At 37.3% G+C, this 19,099-nt stretch overlaps 1 protein-coding gene across 3 annotated transcripts in view; it reads right to left on the bottom strand.

The window, feature by feature from the left end:
• Positions 1-16,615, bottom strand: part of LOC126253480 (transmembrane protein 41A-like) — a 50,822-nt gene extending 34,207 nt beyond the window's left edge. The window contains exons 1-3 of one of the 3 annotated variants that reach the window (XM_049954843.1): positions 16,529-16,615; positions 10,051-10,213; positions 1,666-1,827 (exon numbers count right to left, since the gene is read on the bottom strand). In XM_049954843.1, coding sequence (XP_049810800.1) covers positions 1,666-1,827; positions 10,051-10,179 — 291 coding nt within the window. In that variant the 5' untranslated portion in view covers positions 10,180-10,213; positions 16,529-16,615. Of the gene's footprint in view, positions 1-1,665; positions 1,828-10,050; positions 10,214-15,331; positions 15,514-15,954; positions 16,115-16,528 lie in introns of those variants that run through there. The other 2 variants (XM_049954841.1, XM_049954842.1) reach the window with 2 other exon arrangements.
• Between the last annotated feature and the right edge of the window lie 2,484 nt (positions 16,616-19,099).

Here is a 19,099-nt window from a genome sequence, read left to right as displayed (position 1 = left end):
AGTAACAAAGGTTACACAGAGTCCCCTCTGGAGGAGCTGGCAGTAGCTTTAAAATACCTTGGGAGTGGTGACCTCAATATAATAATAGCCTATATATAGGTACGGTTGGTCTCCATGAAATTGGAGACATATTGTACCAGTCCTGATGGCATTGGTTCGATAAAGGGCAACGGAAAGGAAAGAAGGAAGAAACATATCTGAAACCTTCCAGAATCTCTTAGTCTTTTCCATTTACACAGCTTTCTTACATGATTCTTGAACCATGTTTTAGGAATGATTAAACTGCGTTCTGCTCGAAATTCTACCAGAAGGCCTCTCTTTTAATCCCTTTCCCCTAGTCCATGTTGTCTATAATTTTCCTTTACTCCTTTTTCATACAATCAAATTCCAGTCTCCCATCACAAAAAAAGTTTTTTCCTTTAACTATTTGAATGATTTCTTTCAATCTCTTCTTCACCTGCAGAGCTAGTAGGCATATAAACGTGTACTGCTGTGGCGGGTGTTGGACTTGTATCTGTTTTGTCTAGGACAATGTGTTCACTATGTTGTTCATTGTGGCTTACTCACATTACTTTTTTCTTATTCACTATTAGATCTACTCTTGAATTTCTGCTACTTGATTTTGTGTTGTTCACCCTTTACTCACCTGACAAGATGTCCTATAATTCCCACCACTGCACTCCACTAATTCCCACTACACTGAACATCAATTTATCCATTCTCTTTTTAATTTTTCTAACCTACCTATTGCATTGGAGGGCACCGTGGAGGGTAAAAATCGTAGAGGGAGACCAAGAGATGAATACACTAAGCAGATTCAGAAGGATGTAGGTTGCAGTAGGTACTGGGAGATGAAGAAGCTTGCACAGGATAGAGTAGCATGGAGAGCTGCATCAAACCAGTCTCAGGACTGAATACCACAACAACAACCTACCTATCTGATTAAGGGATCAAAATTCCACACTCCAACCTGTAGAACACCTGTTTTGTTTGTCCTGATGATGAAATCCTCCTGGGTAGTCTCTATCCAGATATCTGAATGGGAGCAGTATTTTTACTTATGGAATATTTTATCCAATACATTGCAGTCATTATTAAGCCATATAGTAGAGTGACATATCCTCAGGAAATATAATGCTGTAGCTTCCCTCTGCTTTCAGTTGTTTGCAATAACAAAATAGCAAGGTCCTGCCGAAAAATGTTCTCAGGTAAAATTAGCCAGACTGTTAACCCTGCAACTACTGAATATCTCCAATGTTGTTTCACATCCAGTATGAATATCTGTATGACTGAAGCACAAAAGGCATCACACTGCGGGAAGGTCCATGGTTCATGTGGCAGTTGGAGTATATGTGCTAAAAAAAATTCTAGGATTAGTCAGCTACAGAACATAACACTTTTGCATTAACAATGTGACACTCAGTTGACTGAACTAACAAGTCACACACTTTAAAAAAAAGTTTTAGTTCTTTTTGTAAAATTATAGTGTGCTATAAAACACAAGTTACACAATTTAAGTTTTCAAAGAAACATGTGAAGAAGCTTCCAGCTGTCAGTACTTCTAAATATAAACAGAAATGACAAATTATCTAAAAAAAGTCTATATATAAAAGCATTAATTCAAAAAACAATAATACTTTAAATTTGTTCACTGTAAGCACTCACCAAAAGAGCTGAACCTGGTATGCTGAATGCTTGCTTGTAGAGATATGCACTGCTAAAGAGGATTATTACATAGAGTAAATGATGTTCTCGATATTGCTCCAGCAAATGTGCTAAATCTTTCATTTGTTGCAGGCTGCTTGGAAACTGCAGTTTGATACTGCCCTGAAAAAATAAAAGATGGTCTCATATTATGTAAGAAGAAAATACAAGGTTATTTTCTTCTCTTCGTGAAGTAAATGTGAAAGAACCAGTATCATCAGTCTTATTTCCTGGAACTGGAAGCAGTAAATCAGTAGTAATAAACAGACTTAGTGAGAAGACCTGCTGAATATACATAATTTAAATGCCAAAGCCACTGCAGTTCATATTTTTCCTCATTCATTAGTAATTTTTGACAAAATGTTGAAAGTGGGAAAGGGGGGGGGAGGGTGTACATATCTTCTTCAGAATTATAGCTAAACTAATTTTCAATTAAAAAGACTGTTTGCAGATAAGGGCCATTCCACCAGTAGCTTTAGCTACATGTCCCAGACAGACATTAGCAGATCAAACAGCCAGTCTCTTTTTATATTGCAGACTGGATTGTAAAGCTTCTAATGAGCAACTCCATAAATGACAGCCCACAGCATCAGTCAATCAATCAACAGCTTAAACAGCACTATATCGACATAGCTGTACTCTCTGCAAATCACTTCTCATATGAAGAATTGTTCACAGAATTAGGTGAGGGACTTACATTATTCTGAAAGCCTGCAGATGAAACTCATTTCCATGGTGTATCATCACCATTGGGGATGATCCACTCAACTGTCTTCCTGAAACTCTTTGGTGCATGAATTGACAGCTCATGATACTAAAAGAGAAGTTCAATGAAAGTCAACATGCCTTAATTATCAGTGCTTATGCTCCTACTTCAAAGGCAGAAGATAACACCAAAGAAAAATTGTATGTAGACCATGACCTCATTCTCTCACATACAGAAAACAGTTGACAAACTAATTTTCCTAAGAGATTTTAACAAAAGAGTGGGCATGACTCAATTCTGAGGAGGACATATTTCGGAGAAATTAAATTGATTCACCAAATTCTAACATAAAATTTCTCTTGCCTAATTGTGGAGAACACTATAATAATCCATTAGAAATATCGCTATAAAACATCACAGCAAGATCCATAACCCAAGCATTAGTATCTAACACACTATATCGCTGTCAGAAAAAGAGACCAGAATGGTGTTTTTACAAATGAGGCAATGACTAGTGCCAATGACTGCTGGACAGGCTGCTGACTTAACTAATTAGTATAGAACTAAAAGTTAAGAGAAGGCAAATAGGGCTTTAATTTTTTAAAAAAATCTGTTGTTGAAAAGATAAGGAACCCTGAGATTAAACTAATGTTACATAAAAATTTAAGGACAAATCTCCCTTGTGAATAACCTCAGAATCCCCTAGAAAACAAGTAAACTTGAAATGCAATTCATTCCACTACTGACAGAAAAAAGAAAATAATGTTCAACAAGAATAACAAAAACTTTCAGCACCTTATAGATAAGAAGATGAAAGCTCATTACACAAGATGAAAGCCTCCTAGGAACCCAAAGCAGGTGTGCAAAGGAAAAGAAAAACACTCAAAAATGACCAATGGAAATCCAAAGCTATGAAAATGCTTACACTCTCATCAAGGCTACAAATAATACATACACAGTGTTTCATTATTATATGCTGACCCACCACGAGCAGTTTTCTAAAAACAAATAAATACACAAACAAATATATGACACAGATACTAAATTGCTGATATTTATTTTATGGACATAGGACTGTGGTCCAAAGCATAATTCTGTGTCTAATGTTTAATGTTCCAATGCTGGAGACATCATCAAGGGCTTTAACAAACTTAGAGAGCAGGTACAAGCTTGAACAATCTCAGCAAGCCAAACAGTTTAATGTGTATCCATGCAACGTTTGGTCCGTGACATCATCAGACCACAGTCTAAGATTGCAGAGATGCACTGATGTATGCTATAGAAACTGTAGTGCGAATAAGTGACACTGTTTGTTTTATTTAGCACTAAGGCCCACAACTTGTCTAATTTTAATGCTTATTCTTTATTGTTAAAGCTGTGTCATGATATTCTACATCTACATCTACATGACTACTCTGCAATTCACATTTAAGTGCTTGGCAGAGGGTTCATTGAACCACAATCATACTATCTCTTCTACCATTCCACTCCCGAACAGCGCGCGGGAAAAACGAACACCTAAACCTTTCTGTTCGAGCTCTGCTTTCTCTTATTTTATTTTGATGATCATTCCTACCTATGTAGGTTGGGCTCAACAAAATATTTTCACATTCAGAAGAGAAAGTTGGAGACTAAAATTTCGTAAATAGATCTCGCCGCGACGAAAAACGTCTTTGCTTTAATGACTTCCATCCCAACTCGCGTATCATATCTGCCACACTCTCTCCCCTATTACGTGATAATACAAAACGAGCTTCCCTTTTTTGCACCCTTTCAATGTCCTCCGTCAATCCCACCTGGTAAGGATCCCACACCGCACAGCAATATTCTAACAGAGGATGAACGAGTGTAGTGTAAGCTGTTTCTTTAGTGGACTTGTTGCATCTTCTAAGTGTCCTGCCAATGAAACGCAACCTTTGGCTCGCCTTCCCCACAATATTATCTATGTGGTCTTTCCAACTGAAGTTGTTCGTAATTTTAACACCCAGGTACTTAGTTGAATTGACAGCCTTGAGAATTGTACTATTTATCGAGTAATAGAATTCCAACGGATTTCTTTTGGAACTCATGTGGATCACCTCACACTTTTCATTATTTAGCGTCAACTGCCACCTGCCACACCATACAGCAATCTTTTCTAAATCGCTTTGCAACTGATACTGGTCTTTGGCTGACCTTACTAGACAGTAAATTACAGCATCATCTGCGAACAATCTAAGAGAACTGCTCAGATTGTCACCCAGGTCATTTATATAGATCAGGAACAGCAGAGGTCCAGAGGTCCCAGGACGCTTCCCTGGGGAACACCTGATATCACTTCAGTTTTACTCGATGATTTGCCGTCTATTACTATTGGGACAAGACTGATAGTTTAATGTACCAAGCCATGGAAGCAGATTTTGCAATATCAGTTAATATATGGAAGGAGAAATTCGACAGATTGGAAAAGAAGAGAGTAACTTTCCTACCTTCAGATATGAGTCATGCTGTTATTAATAAGTCTGACACACTTCTGTCTAAGAATGAAACAGAGATGCCTGCCAAGGGAGAAAATGATGTGGTTGCATCATCTAGCACTTGCTAATATTGAAGCTGAAATCCATGTTTTACCTAAACCAGCTGCAGAATAAATATGTATAATCCCAGCCAGGATCCTGCTTAAGAGCAAATGACCTAGCAATAACTTAACGAAAGGTGAGATGAAGTGTCTCTAAGATTTAAATTCTGATAAAGACAATCAAATTCTTCCAGCAGACAAAGGCATTGCTACAGTGGCAATGAAGAAAGAAGTATACTACAGTAAAATTAGGGACTTGTTAGATCCAAGAAGATAGAGAGAACTTATGGGAGATCCCAAAACTTATGTTCTCAGGATAATGGAAATGCTAACTAATGAAGTTCTCTTCAATTTCTCCTGCTGACAAGAAGGGTCTTGTCAAATCAGAAGCAATCCACCAAAATTGCATAGTTTACCAAAAATTCACAAACAGGGCTTTCCACTGAGACCAACTGTTAGTGCCATTGATTGTCCAACCTATGAGACTGCCAAGCACTTATTCACTCTATTAAAGAGGTGATATCACAGTTGGAAAGTGTCCGCCCCCGGCGGCTGAGTGGTCAGCGTGACGTACTGTCAATCCCAAGGGCCCGGTTCGATTCCTGGCTGGGTTGGAGATTTTCTCCGCTCAGGGACTGGGTGTTGTGTTGTCCTAATCATCATCATTTCATCCCCATCGACGCGCAAGTCACCGCAGTGGCGTCAAATCGAAAGACTTGTACCAGGCGAGCGGTCTACCCGATGGGAGGCCCTCGTCACACGCCATTATTATTATACACTTGGAAAGTACTTTTACAAAGGATATGGTAGATCTCTTTAAATATTGTCTCACATCTACTTACTTTCAGTGAGACAATAAATTATATGAGCAAACTGATGTTGTGGCTTTGGGTAATACACTCAGTGAAGTTGTAGCATACTTTCGTATGGAAAAGTTTGAAGAAGCAACCCTTTAGATGGTGAAGAAGAAACTCTCCTGTTGGTTTCAGTATGTGGATAATACTTTCGTTATATGGCCTTATGAAGAAAAAGAACCCTCTGAATTTCTAAATTTTCTGAATAATATTAATTCTAATATAACGATCACTATGGAAAAAGAGAAAGGTCAAATTCCATTGTTCAGGTACTTAGAAAACATGCTGGAACTATGGAGCACAGTCTACAGAAGGCCCACTAATATGGGTAGACACCTGCACAGAAATTTCAGTCCCTACCCCATGCAGAATTAAAAGACTCTGTGAACCACAGTGTTTGGAGGACAAGTTCAATCATTTAAAAACTCCCTCCTGAAGAAATGACGAAGATATAAACAGAGCACTACATCCTAAAAGGCCTAGAGCTTCTAATGAAAGAAAACTCATATCAGAAAAGTACTCAGAAAACATGGTATTGACACAATGCTTCAGCCAACAAGAAATATTGTGTGAATATTTGAAGACTACAAAAGACCTACAAGCCCTGCTTGCTGCAGCAGGAATATGTCGGATCCCCTGCACTTGTGGCCAAGTGTACATAGGAACTACAAAAATAAACATTAACATCTGCCTCAAGGAACACAAGAGCAAATTATGATGTTCCAATACAATGTAGGAACAAGGATACAACATGGATAACTAAATTTTACTTTTTCCACATTTCAGCACAGCTGCATTCAAAAATTTTTATTTGTGGTGATTAGCATTCATTTATGGTTTGTGAATGGACAATGTAGTCTGAAATTAGTCACCACACATAAAGATTTGTGAGTACAACTCCGACAGAAATTGGAAAAAATAAAATAAGAGCAGTTGTTGCCTGGGCGAGATGGATGAATCAGCTGGAGCAGGTCATGCACTATGACCAAGAAACTACCACATTTGTTTCTCTGACACTATGGTTTTACCAAGATCTACTAACTACTAAATTAGGTTGTCCTGAGAGGGCATTTAAATTCAAAATCACAAAAACAGCTTCAACAGAGAAGAAGAAGCATTGAAATTAGACAAGTTGGCAGCCTCAGTTCTAAATAAAACAAACAGCACCAATTGTACCTCACTACAAGTTCCGTAGCATATATTGGCATGATTCCATGATCTTAAGCAGTGATCTGATGACATCAAAAACCAATCGTTGCATGGATACATGTAAAAATTTTGTCTTGCTAGGAATTTTTTGAGTTTGTAACTGCTTTTTGAGTTTGTTACAGTCTCTAATGATGTCTCCAGCATTGGAAGATGAAACATAGGCAGCAAATTATGCCTTGGACCATGACTTTATGCCCATAAAACAAATATCAGCAATTATGCAAACAGCAGTTGTGAAAGCCTGCATTCTATAGTAGATCCTAAAGTCATTTTTCAGGGAACTCAGTGCTGACTTGAAAAGTGTCATTCAATAATAAATTGGAAATTATCTGCATTTGGATCAAAACGTGAACCAGATGGTTGACTGAATATAGAATCAACACATTGAGAGATACAGAATTCCAGGATATTAGTTGAGGTGACATGCATGACAATAGTGCGGTTTGCCTAACTTCTAGGCAATCCATCAATTAGCTTTTTACTTGAAAATACAACTTTGCATTAATGGTGAGGATTTCCACTTACTGCACAACAAAGGCGACCCTTTTTTATACAGCACTCATCAATCTGAAGATAGTTTTGAACATCACTGTGCTTTAGTAGTCATGGTCCCCTTGCTTGCCTTCCTCAGACCTGTGAACTGATTTACCCAGCCTCTTGGGCAACTACTGTTTAACATGGAACCACAGGGAAACTTTGCACTTTCCACATAAACAAACATTGAATTCATTAGTGTATGCTTTTTTTCTAATATGTAGTGTAAACTTGCTTCATATCCATGGTTACAAAGCGTTAAATAATTTTAAGATGGGCATCACAGTTTAATGCATGAAGGAGTTCAGCCTCCATGATACTGTACTATTGTGTGGTAATGTACGTTGTGAATGTTTACCAGTATGTCAATTTTTGTTGCATTAGCACAATTAGTTTCCAATTTATAGTTAGATAACACATTTCATATCAGTACCATCTAGGGCATCTAGCTCCCTTGAAAATGACTTTAGACCAGTCACCAGTAAAGGAAGAACTTTGTATACCTCCAACATTAACTTAAGTCTAGAAAGCCATAACTCATACTACGGCACACAGACCAGCAAGTCCAGACAGCATACCAGCAGGGAAACTCATTTGTGTTGAATACTTGGAAGATCATGGCTCAGATGCAATGCAAACTTATCTCAATATTTTCAGAAAAGATTCTGACCAAAATAAAGTTCTCAGACAAACAAAGTTATGACAGATATGACATAAAGGAGGCAGGCAGGACAACTAAGCATTAATGTCCTGTCAATGATGAGCTGACTGGATATGGAGCACAAGATCAGAATCAGGGGAGAAAGGGATAGGAAATTGGCCATATCCTTTTCAAAAGAATGACTTCAGGGAAACCATGGAAAACCTAAATCTATATGCCTGGGCAGGAAAATGAAGGAACATTCTTCCAAATGCAAATCCAGCATCTTAAACATACTCACCTAAATTGGTATGGCATTTACAGGGCAACAACTATAAAAGAAGTGTTAGAAACAGAACACACACCTCAACAGTTCTTTATAGATCTAGTGAAGGCATCTGATACTGCTGATCATAGTACTCTACAGAGAATTCTTATATTCCATGAGTACCCAATTAAATATATATCAATCTTGAAAGTACTCTATGATGACATGGCAGCTTCAGTTATCACAACCAATAATTTTGGTGTAACTTTTGAAGTCAAAGTGCTTGAAGTGTGGCTGGGTGATAATGATTGCTTACTTTATCAAATACATCTGAACTATCCTACAGATTATTGAAGATCAGATGAAAAACTAACATAGCAGTTGGATGGGAAACATTTAAACCATCAAAGCTTAACACTAGAACTACAGCAATGTCAGTCACAATCTACAACTAGACTACAGTTTAACACACATTCTCCAGATCTCAGAAATTTAACAGAGTGCAAATTGTAAGCATATGTTTCTACATCACTTATCTAGACATAAAAAACACGAAGGACTTATTTTTCAAATAGTTTGTCACAGAAATCAGCAATAATAAGCAACATCAGCAGGGTTTGAAGGGAGTTGCCTACAGAAGCTCAATATGGTATATTTAACAGTCTGACTGCTGTCACGGGGACCTTCTCTATAGAAACAGAATTGATACCATGTGTTAAAGGAAAGTAATAAAATAACAATGTGTGTCAAGCTATGTGCTAAAATGTATCAGATATTATTTGAAATGCAACATGAAGGAAAAAAAACTGACAGCAATCGAATTTAGATGTGAGAAAGTATCAACTGAAGTTTAAAAGAGCTCACATAGGAAAAATAAACTTGGTTGACAAATATTGGCACCTAATAATTATTAAAGGATGATGCAAGAATGAACACTTTATAAGGCTTCATACACAATTGTATGATGTGCCAAAACATAATACAAGCAGAGTCTCATCCTGAAAGAAGAGAATGATACAATACATAAAAATAGAAAATATATAATAAACTTGATCTAGATTAGTAGTAGCAAATAAGAAGCAATTCAGAATGGAATATCTACATAAAGGAAAAGCCATCATCAACTCATCAGAACACCACAGTGCTTTACTAGGCATGGTCCTGTTGGAGATGGTATGCCTTGGACTGACTTTCCCAACCAGTTATAGGTGGTATTACAGTTTAACATGGACTCTGAACCACAGCGCAGTTCCATATTTTTTTGATTAACAAAAATAGTCAGGGGTGAAAGAAGTGATAAGTGACAGATAAAAATCTTGGGGCAGACTGGGGCTCAAACCCAGGACCTTTGGAACTTTAGTCTGACACTTTACCACTGAGTCCCAAAGAAATATTTATGAAATTTTAAAAGTCACAGATAACTAAAAAAATCAATCATACAAGTTGTTTCTTCTATCACAGGCTGCAGTTCTGATTAGATTACCTTGTTTTCATTTTCAAGTTTTGGGGCATCATCAATCAAGAAATGCAGCCAAATGACATTCCTTCTCAAACAGGTTATAGTTCTGATCAGCTTACCTTGTTTCCATTATTGAGTTTTGGGGCAATAGTTGTCAAGAAATACAGCCAGCCTGTTGCTAAAACAGCAACGGGTACAAGAAACCATATTCTTTTAACACTGTTGCTCTCTTTTTTAGCGGAATCCATCTGGTACTCTTGTTACAGAAACCAATTCATCTGTCTGAAAAAAACAAGCACGTGAAACAAAGCTTGTATTAGGGTTAATACAACCTGTTTACATTATAAAAGAAGGGTTCTTCTTAGCCCAAAGCTACTTGACGTCAGTTTGTTGTAGACTCTTATACTGTACTCTGAGCTCAAACACAATGAGGTATCTTGAACAGAATGACCTCTTCCATGCCAACCAGCATCAATTCCAAAAACATCGATCATGTGAAACCCAACTCTTTTCACATGACGTACTGGAATCTTTGGATCAAGGCAGTCAGATAGACATATTATTTCTCAGTTTCTGAAAAGCATTTGACTCACTAAAACACCTACACTTCTTGTCAAAAGCCTGATCATATGGGGTATCAAGTGAAATTTGTGACCGGATTGAGGACTTTTTGGTAGGGAGGATGCACCATGTTATCTTGGATGGAGAATCATCGACAGATGCAGAAGTAACTTTGGTGTGCCCGAGGGAAGTGTGTTGGGACCCCTGCTGTCCATGTTGTATATTAATGACCTTGTGGACAATATCAATAGCAATCTCAGATTTTTTGCAGATGTTGAAGTTATCTATAATGAAGTACTGTCTCAAAGAAGCTGCATAAATATTCAATCAGATAGTGATATGATTTCAAAGAGGCATAAAGATTAGAAACTTGCTTTAAATGTTCAGAAATGTAAAATTGTGCACTTCACAAAATGAAAAAAAGTAGTATCCTATTACTATAATATAAGTGAGTCACAAAAGGAATTGACCACCTCGTGCAAATACCTGGGCGTAACACTTTTTAGGGGTATGAAATGGCATGATCAGATATTCTCAGTCACGGGTAAAACAGATAGTAGACTTTTATTTTGTTGATAGAATACTGGGAAAATGCAATCAGTCTACAAAGGAAATTGTTTACAAATCACTCATGCAACCCATTCTAGAATACTGCTCAAGTGTATGGGGCACATACCATATATGACTAGCAGGAGATACTTAATGTATACAGAGAAGGACAACATGAATGGTTACAGGTTTATTTGACCCATGGGAGAGTTTTACAACGATACTGAAGAAATTGAATTGGCAGGCCCTTGAAGATAGATGTAAACTATCCTGAGAAAGTCTACTGTTTCAAGAACTGGCTTTAAATAATGACTCTTGTAATATACTACAACTCCCCAATGTATTGCTCACATAGAGATCATGATGACAAGATTAGAATAATTACAGTAGAGGCATTCAAACAATCATTCTTCTTGCACTCCCTATGTGAATGGATCGAGGAGAAACCCTAATAACTGGCACAGTGGGACATGTCCTCTATGCACTTCACAATGGTTTGGAGAGTACAAAATAGGTGTAAATGTAGTTGTAGAAGGTATGCCATAAGAGAGGAAAAAATGAGACCTTGGCATTTGCACGCCTAACAGAAATAATGTGTTCCTGTCTTGATTTTGCTTTTCTTCTAAGATATAAAATGCTCCAAGCAGAGGTCATCTGAGATGAAGCAGTTTCTTAAAGTCCGCAATGATGCAGGAAATGTACGGAATGCCTTTATAGAATAAATCTTTGCATTTTCCAAAAGTGATTTTTAGAAACTATGATTGCTTAGGATCTGCAATGATCTTATTATGAATAAATATATGTAGGAACACAATTTAGTTATTTCCTTATTGTGCCCACACATGCTGCTACTTGGTATCTGGTTGTATTCTGAAGCATTATTTGCTGCAGAGCTTCTATTTCTTACATTTGTCATTTGATATACAAGTAGAACATAATAGTTATTGTACTAGTTGTCAGTATATGGACTATTAGTGGCAAATTATCTACGAACAAGAAGTGAAGTTTATCTTGAGTCAGGTGTCACAAAACTAAATAGTTGTGGCCACAGTGTAGTAATCATGAAGCTATGGACAAAGTCAGTGAGTACTCGAGAAAGTTTCAACAGGCATTCAAATCATGCATTCATAAACAGGGTTCCTACAAAGAAAAGTTTAGATGCTTTTAAAACTAGTGTCTTCCGTAGATTGGCACCGAATATATCAAGGACTGGCACCAAATTTGCATTCAGCTGCATGTTTCAGACCATTTATATCAAACGTGATGAAAAGTTTTCACTGAAACCAAAGAGATATCGAAATACTAAATCAAAATGAATCAAAATGCCTATAGAAAACTGTCAAAGTGAAAAGGTAGTGTTCCCTCGGACTAACTGAAATAAAATGCTTTGCCCAAATACTAAATGATAAGGACAAAGCTGCTAAAGAGACTGGGATTAGGTCAAAAGGACCTACATAAAGAGAAGTACAAAAACCAAAGGAGGAAAGCAATGCTATACTTATTGAAGCAGCTCGTGATTCTCACAAATCAGTGTGGGATCTTGTTAGGAATGCAAGCTAAAGCCCACATTGTGCTTTAATTCTTTGCAGTTCAGATGAATTTAATGAACATTTTATAAAGAAATTGGACTGCAGGGTAGGTGAAACATCTGACATTAGAAGAGATTCTGCAGCTGCTGTGAAATTTTGAAATAAATGTGGCATGGTCATATGGAAGAATGTTTATCCAAAAGATCTAGTAAAAGTTGTAAAAAGACTCTCAGGGCATGTCTGAAATCTGAGGAACTGTTCAACCACTGACAAAAGTAAAAAATAAATGCAACTATGCTGGGGAATTTCCAGACTTCATAAAAGCAGTCATGGTACCAGTTTGCAAAATAAAATGTGAAGCTACTGCCTCATAACTGTACTACCAGCACCAGCTAAAGTGATGGAGTCTATAATGAAAGACCAGCTCTTTTGCATTATTTAGATGGAAATCACCTCTTTTATGATTGTAGAATGAAGGCTTTCACGACCGGTTGACATGACGGTTGATATACTTTCCGGGATGTGAGGTCGTGGTCCAAGAACTTTTCTGCTCAGTAATGAGCAGAAAAGTTCTTGGACCACGACCTCACATCCCGGAAAGTATATCAACCGTCACCTCTTTTATGATTCAAAACATGGCTTTCGGAAGGGCATGTCAACAATAACAGCAGTACTTGACTTAGTTACAAATATAAGTCAGGGTTTTGAAGACAAAGAGTCTAAAGCATTGACACTATGTAATCTTGGTAAAGCATTCAATTGTATGCCATGTAAAGGCCCTGTTCAGAAGGCTAAACTCATATGTTATTGGAGGAACTGTTCTACAAACTCTCCAGTCCTACCTGAATAACAGATGACAGACTGCATCAGTGCAAGGAGTGTGATCCTTGCATAATCAGATGAAAAGAAGTTACAACAAGGTGTGTGACAGGGATCCCTAATAGGGCCTATGTTGTTCCAGCTTTTTCGTTAATGACATAAGCTTCGATTAGCATACCTTGTTGTTCATGGACAATACAACCTTGTTCTCAAAAGGAGAAAGTGTTGTTCAACAAGCAGAAGTCCCAATTAGCAAGGCAAGAACCTAATGCTGAGACGTGCAACCTCAGTGATACTGGAGCACTGTTAAATGTCTGTTTTTTTTTTTTTTGTTAATAATAAGTTAACCTGGCAAGAGACCACTAAATACATAGATTTCAAATTTCATGTATCCTGCATCTCTTGTGGAAACTAAAAAGTACAATATCAGAACAGTACCAACTAAAAGTCTACTAATCAATGCTCCACAGTCACATCAGCTATAGGCTGCTGCTGCAAGCTGTGCAGGCTGCAAGACTGTGCTTTTGTTGCAAAAGAAAGCAATGAATATCATTATCTCAACCATAAAATTATGTATTGTAAATCAGTTCTTTACAGATTAGGAGTTCTAGCTGTTTTAGCCAATATAGATTCAGCTGCCCCCTTCACACAAAGATAAATCAGAAAGCCCAAGATGTTGATTAACAAAGACACAAAACAGTTTCCCAATGGTGGCCCTAAAACTATTTAATGCACTACCTAAAGATTTTCAGTCATCACCAGTGGAGCAATTTACAATTAAAATTTTATATAAATTAAGAGAGCAACCTTTTGTACAGTACTGAAGAATTCTTCTCAGGTAATAGAAGAGTGTCTACCTGAGCTGCAATTCAGTGTCACAACAACAACAACAGGGACTCCACTACTTAATTACACTATTTTTTTATTTTATATTTGTTATTATTTTCAAGTATATTGTAATCTAATTCTTATAAAATCCATTTTCATGTCATAGTCTCAGTTACAATATTATATTCATTTAATTGTGTAGGATTATCATAATTTTTACGCAGTTTGTCCAGCCATGGCTGGCGAATGACATAGAATTGGTAACACAATGGTAACATATTTATCCAGTATTTCACGAAGATAGGTCTCTGCATAAACATATACATGAGACCACTCTTGAAGAAATTTATATGATCACATTTGTGGTGTGTACACTTTTATTCTATCACATTTATGTATTCTACAGAATGTAAATGGTTTAACATCCCATGTGACCTTGTGACATAATCCAATAGTATTTGGTAAGTACAATGGTCTTTATGGTGCTAGCTATGGAAGAATGTTCTAACACTGGCAGACTTCAAAAGAACTTTGTAGTAATATTCTATTATTGATTTACAAGACTAAGCTATAAACTTTGTTTCAGATAGAAGCACAGTTTAAACAGAGTTTGAAAGGCATTTTGGTAGGCAACTCCTTTTATTCTATATGGAATACCATAACAGGGACTGTTCGACCTTCTTAAGTAGAAATGTGTGTAGGATGTCAGTTTTGACAGGACTTGGTAACAACTGTCAAGATTAGGTATTCTGTGTACGACAAATTTATTAAAGCGCATAACACTGTTTCATTCTGACAATGTATTAAACCTGTAAATCTTAGCAGTTCCAGTTCACTGTAATGTGATATCTTGACAGCCTCCTGACAAATGATCTGGGAAGTGAGTATTACATTCAAATGTTCTAGTTTATGCTCTTTGACATGTTCCACACCCTTGAGAATCATCTCATTTTTAGGTTTCTGGAATGAAACTGAATCTAATCTAATCTAATAAACCACAGTACCAGTTTCACTGGCATTCAGACGTCTTTAACTGGTTCATGAGAGCTATGTGTACGTTACGGGATTTTCAATACGATCAGTGGGCACATATGTTCAGTTGACTAAAACTTACCACATATACAAATATGTATTTGAAAAGGTACCCTCTATTACATGCGAACTTAGGGGAAACGCTAGTGACACAGTATTGATCTGTTCGCGAAGTTGAAACACGGTATTACATATTTGTTTGTTACAACTGATCAGTGACTAAGAAGAATTGGGGGGAGGGGGCAGGGCTGTGAGGGTAGGTCTGGCGTCTTCGTTAAATTACTCATTTCCGAAGTTAGATGCCTGAAAGCTAAAAAAAAAAAAAAAAATGTGATTGCGAACATCTAATATTAAATATACTCTGAAATTATAGGATAATCTGCACGAATGGTAACTTTCACACTCCCAAATACTGGGTAATGCGATAACTGTTAATATTTCATTTGCTGTCCTTGAAACCTTTATCATAAAATGCAAAGTTTTTATTGACGTAGGTCGTATCCATCACATAGGATTTTTTTAAGCAGAATTGCTAAGGAACGCGTATGATTAATAATGGCACAAGAGATCTTATTATTTCGCAATACAGCGAACAATGGAACGATTGCATTAGGGGGCAATGATACGAATCCATCACCACAGATCACAATATCACATGTAATCTGTTCAATACGCACCGTTGAAGTAATTCTGGTGTTAACTGACCTGTTAAGAAAGTAGTATTCGGTTAGTAAATACGAGTATCATGTAGTTTATTGTCTTGGGTATAATCACTTATTTGCTGTGAAATGTTAGTAATGGGATGCTTTGTAGAAAATGCCTGACAATACATGCTCGCCATCTAAACATTTCGTCATGTGGTTCTCAGCTGTCTTTCCATCTGTACGAACAAAAAACAAAAAAATAAACTTGAGACAGGTGAAGTATGATTAGGTGTCTAGTGTCCACGATAAAGAGGTTCATTCGTGATGTATTCCCTAAAAGAATGATTGGTAATCCGTTATAATTTTTTTTTTTTTTTGTTGAATAACAATCATGTTCTTACCGTTCGTATTTTTTAAAAAAATACTTATTCATTAAAATCTTCACAATATATAGCCTTTAACAGGGAAGCAAAACAGTATTTGCGTGCTACGTTTTACGTAAGTATAAAACCAGAGGGAAGGATTTATATTTGGATTTTTATGGCGGACGAAGCACGATACGTACAGAAGACATAGAATTATTTTAGTATTTGACACTGTAACTGAATATGTTAATTCAAATATGTGATACATACTGCAGACCTACAGAGGAGCATGACCGAGACACTAAGAGGTTACGTGACAACCGGTTTGTAGTTTATATGACGTTAAATACATTTATCGGAGTTTCAGAAATACATTGTATACAGATAGTTAACATGGTGTGAAATTTTGCCCACGAAGGGTGCTTATTTTACTTGCAGTTACTGTTGTGTATGTTATCACGCAGTCTTTTCTGTGGTCTTGTTATTTTGAATAAAAATGTTGACTCTGTGTGAATTTTTTTTTTTTTTTTTTTAAATGCACAGTTCTTGTATTCAGTTTCTGTTTCCTGAAAACTGTTTTGCTGTGAAGAGAATTTCTACAAAATGTATTGTAGCATAGTTAATTGTTTCAACCCATAAAACCCTTAGTGGTTCCTGAGAACGTTGAATTAAGGAATACGATGTAGTCCAACGTCAAAGGCTTGGCATATGCTTTTAGTAACACTTTTGATACTAGACTGTTTTTATTCTGACGTGCATGAACAGTTATTGTATCTTTGTTATTTGTTTATGTTTTAGGGATTTTGTATTAGGCTGTTCCTGGCATAGCAACCACAAATTTTCTCTTTCATTTTTTACAACATATGGGATAATTTTTCCATTGAATCAATAGGCTGGTGTCACCTGGAAATGTGCTCTGTTCATTTTACCACCAGAATTACAGAGAAAAGCAGTATACTAATAGACAATATTTTTCAAGGTGACATAATTGGTTGCGCAGTAGTTAGTGGCCCCTCTGACCTGATGCACAAGTACCCATACTTGATAATGAATTTAAGTGTAATGAAGTGGTATCATGGAAAAAAGAATAATTAAAGAGCAGTCAACAGACAGTTCCTAGACAGCCTTACAGGAAACCGTATCTGTATAAAGTGATAGATGTCTGTCCCGAATTTAATGTGACAGAGGAAAATCCTGGACCTTGGCCCAACAAGCCACCTTTTGCTATGTCCACCTCCACCTCCCTGATTGTTCTATACACATCAAACCTACAAACCACCACCAACACACCCCTTTACATCTTGACCCATTCCACACTACAAAGCCAATTCTATACATCCCAGCCACCCATGGTTGTTGCATTTGCAATGACAAGCATTATCTTTCCACATATGCCGAGTGTCTAATTAAGGTGTTCACTCCTTGTTCAGAAAGAGACCTTCTGTGCGTTCTCTCTCCAGCCACTATCATCCCTCACATACCCAGTGATCCCACGCGAAGGAGTGCCTCCCTCATGACTCAGTACCACCCAGAACTGGAGCAATTGAATAACGTTCTCCACTAGAATTTCAACTACCTCTTGTCATGCAATGAAATGAGAAACCCCACCACTCCTTCCAAAGTTGAATTCTGCACACATCCAAACTACACAGTATCCTTTACAATTCATGTCCCACCTCAGCTTCCACCACCTTGCCAATGGTTCATATCCCTGTAAAAGACCTAGTTCCAGAACCTGTCCTATACATCCTCCAGCTCTGTCACAGACATTTCTTATCCATTAAAGGCAGGACCACCTGTGAAAATACCCATCCAGTATACCAGCTTAGCTACAATGACAGTTTTGAATTCTACGAGGGTATGTCCACCAATAGTTTAGCTGCTTGCATAAATGGCCACCACCTACGCTGCCTGGATGAATGGCCGCTGCCAGTCTGTGGCAAAGAGATAGCTGAACCACCCAGATTCCGAACATATTGCGCTATATAAGACGCTCTACTTCAACAACTTCTTTATAGCCTGTGACTTTTGAGTTATTCCCACTAACACCAGCATTTCTAAATTGCACAGGTGGGAACTCTTCCTGCAACATATCATTCATTCCCATAATCCCCCTAGCCTGTTGCTAGTTACTGCCTTCCCCCTACCATGCTGTGCCCTTCCCTGCTCTGACTCCAGTCTCACACGTCTTCTTTTCCCCAGTGCACCTGAATAGTCCTTTCCTCTTATCTGCTTCTCTCCTCTTTCACACTTCAGATTGCCCTCCCCCAGATGCTGCACCTAGCAGCCTTCCAGCTGAGATAGGTGCTATCTCGAGTTGAGCTTCAGTGCCTTGAACTGTGTGTGTGTGTGTGTGTGTGTGTGTGTGTGTGTGAGAGAGAGAGAGAGAGAGAGAGAGAGAGAGAGAGAGCGAGAGAGTTGTGCATATATGAACATGTGTGTATTTCCAAATCTGGTGAAGCCCTTTATCCAGTGGCTTAGTCCACGTCCACTTTTAAATGTGCCGCTTAGCACCTCCTCTATGTGCCTAGTATCAGTCTATACTGATTTAAATTTAATGTATTTACAGATGGGTTTCTGTCAATATTTAACAGCTGCTTTGCCAAGAAAACCATAAAGGATGTTACTAATAAGACTTAAAAAATCATGGATTAAAAAGCAGTAAAAATATCATTTGCAAGGAAATTGTGAATTATAAAAAGGAAATTATTTGAAATGATTAGGACAAGTAGAGAAGCAGGAGTGAATACAAATTACAAGAAATATTGTGTTGTCTTGAAGAAAGTGATGTAAAAAATCAGAAAATATCTGTGTATCGTCCTAAATCAATAATTGATGTCA

This window comes from Schistocerca nitens, chromosome 4 (genome assembly GCF_023898315.1).
Source record: "Schistocerca nitens isolate TAMUIC-IGC-003100 chromosome 4, iqSchNite1.1, whole genome shotgun sequence".
Classification (NCBI taxonomy): domain Eukaryota; kingdom Metazoa; phylum Arthropoda; class Insecta; order Orthoptera; family Acrididae; genus Schistocerca; species Schistocerca nitens.
Note: the sequence above shows the minus strand (reverse complement) of the source record. Positions and strands in the feature narration are given on the sequence as shown.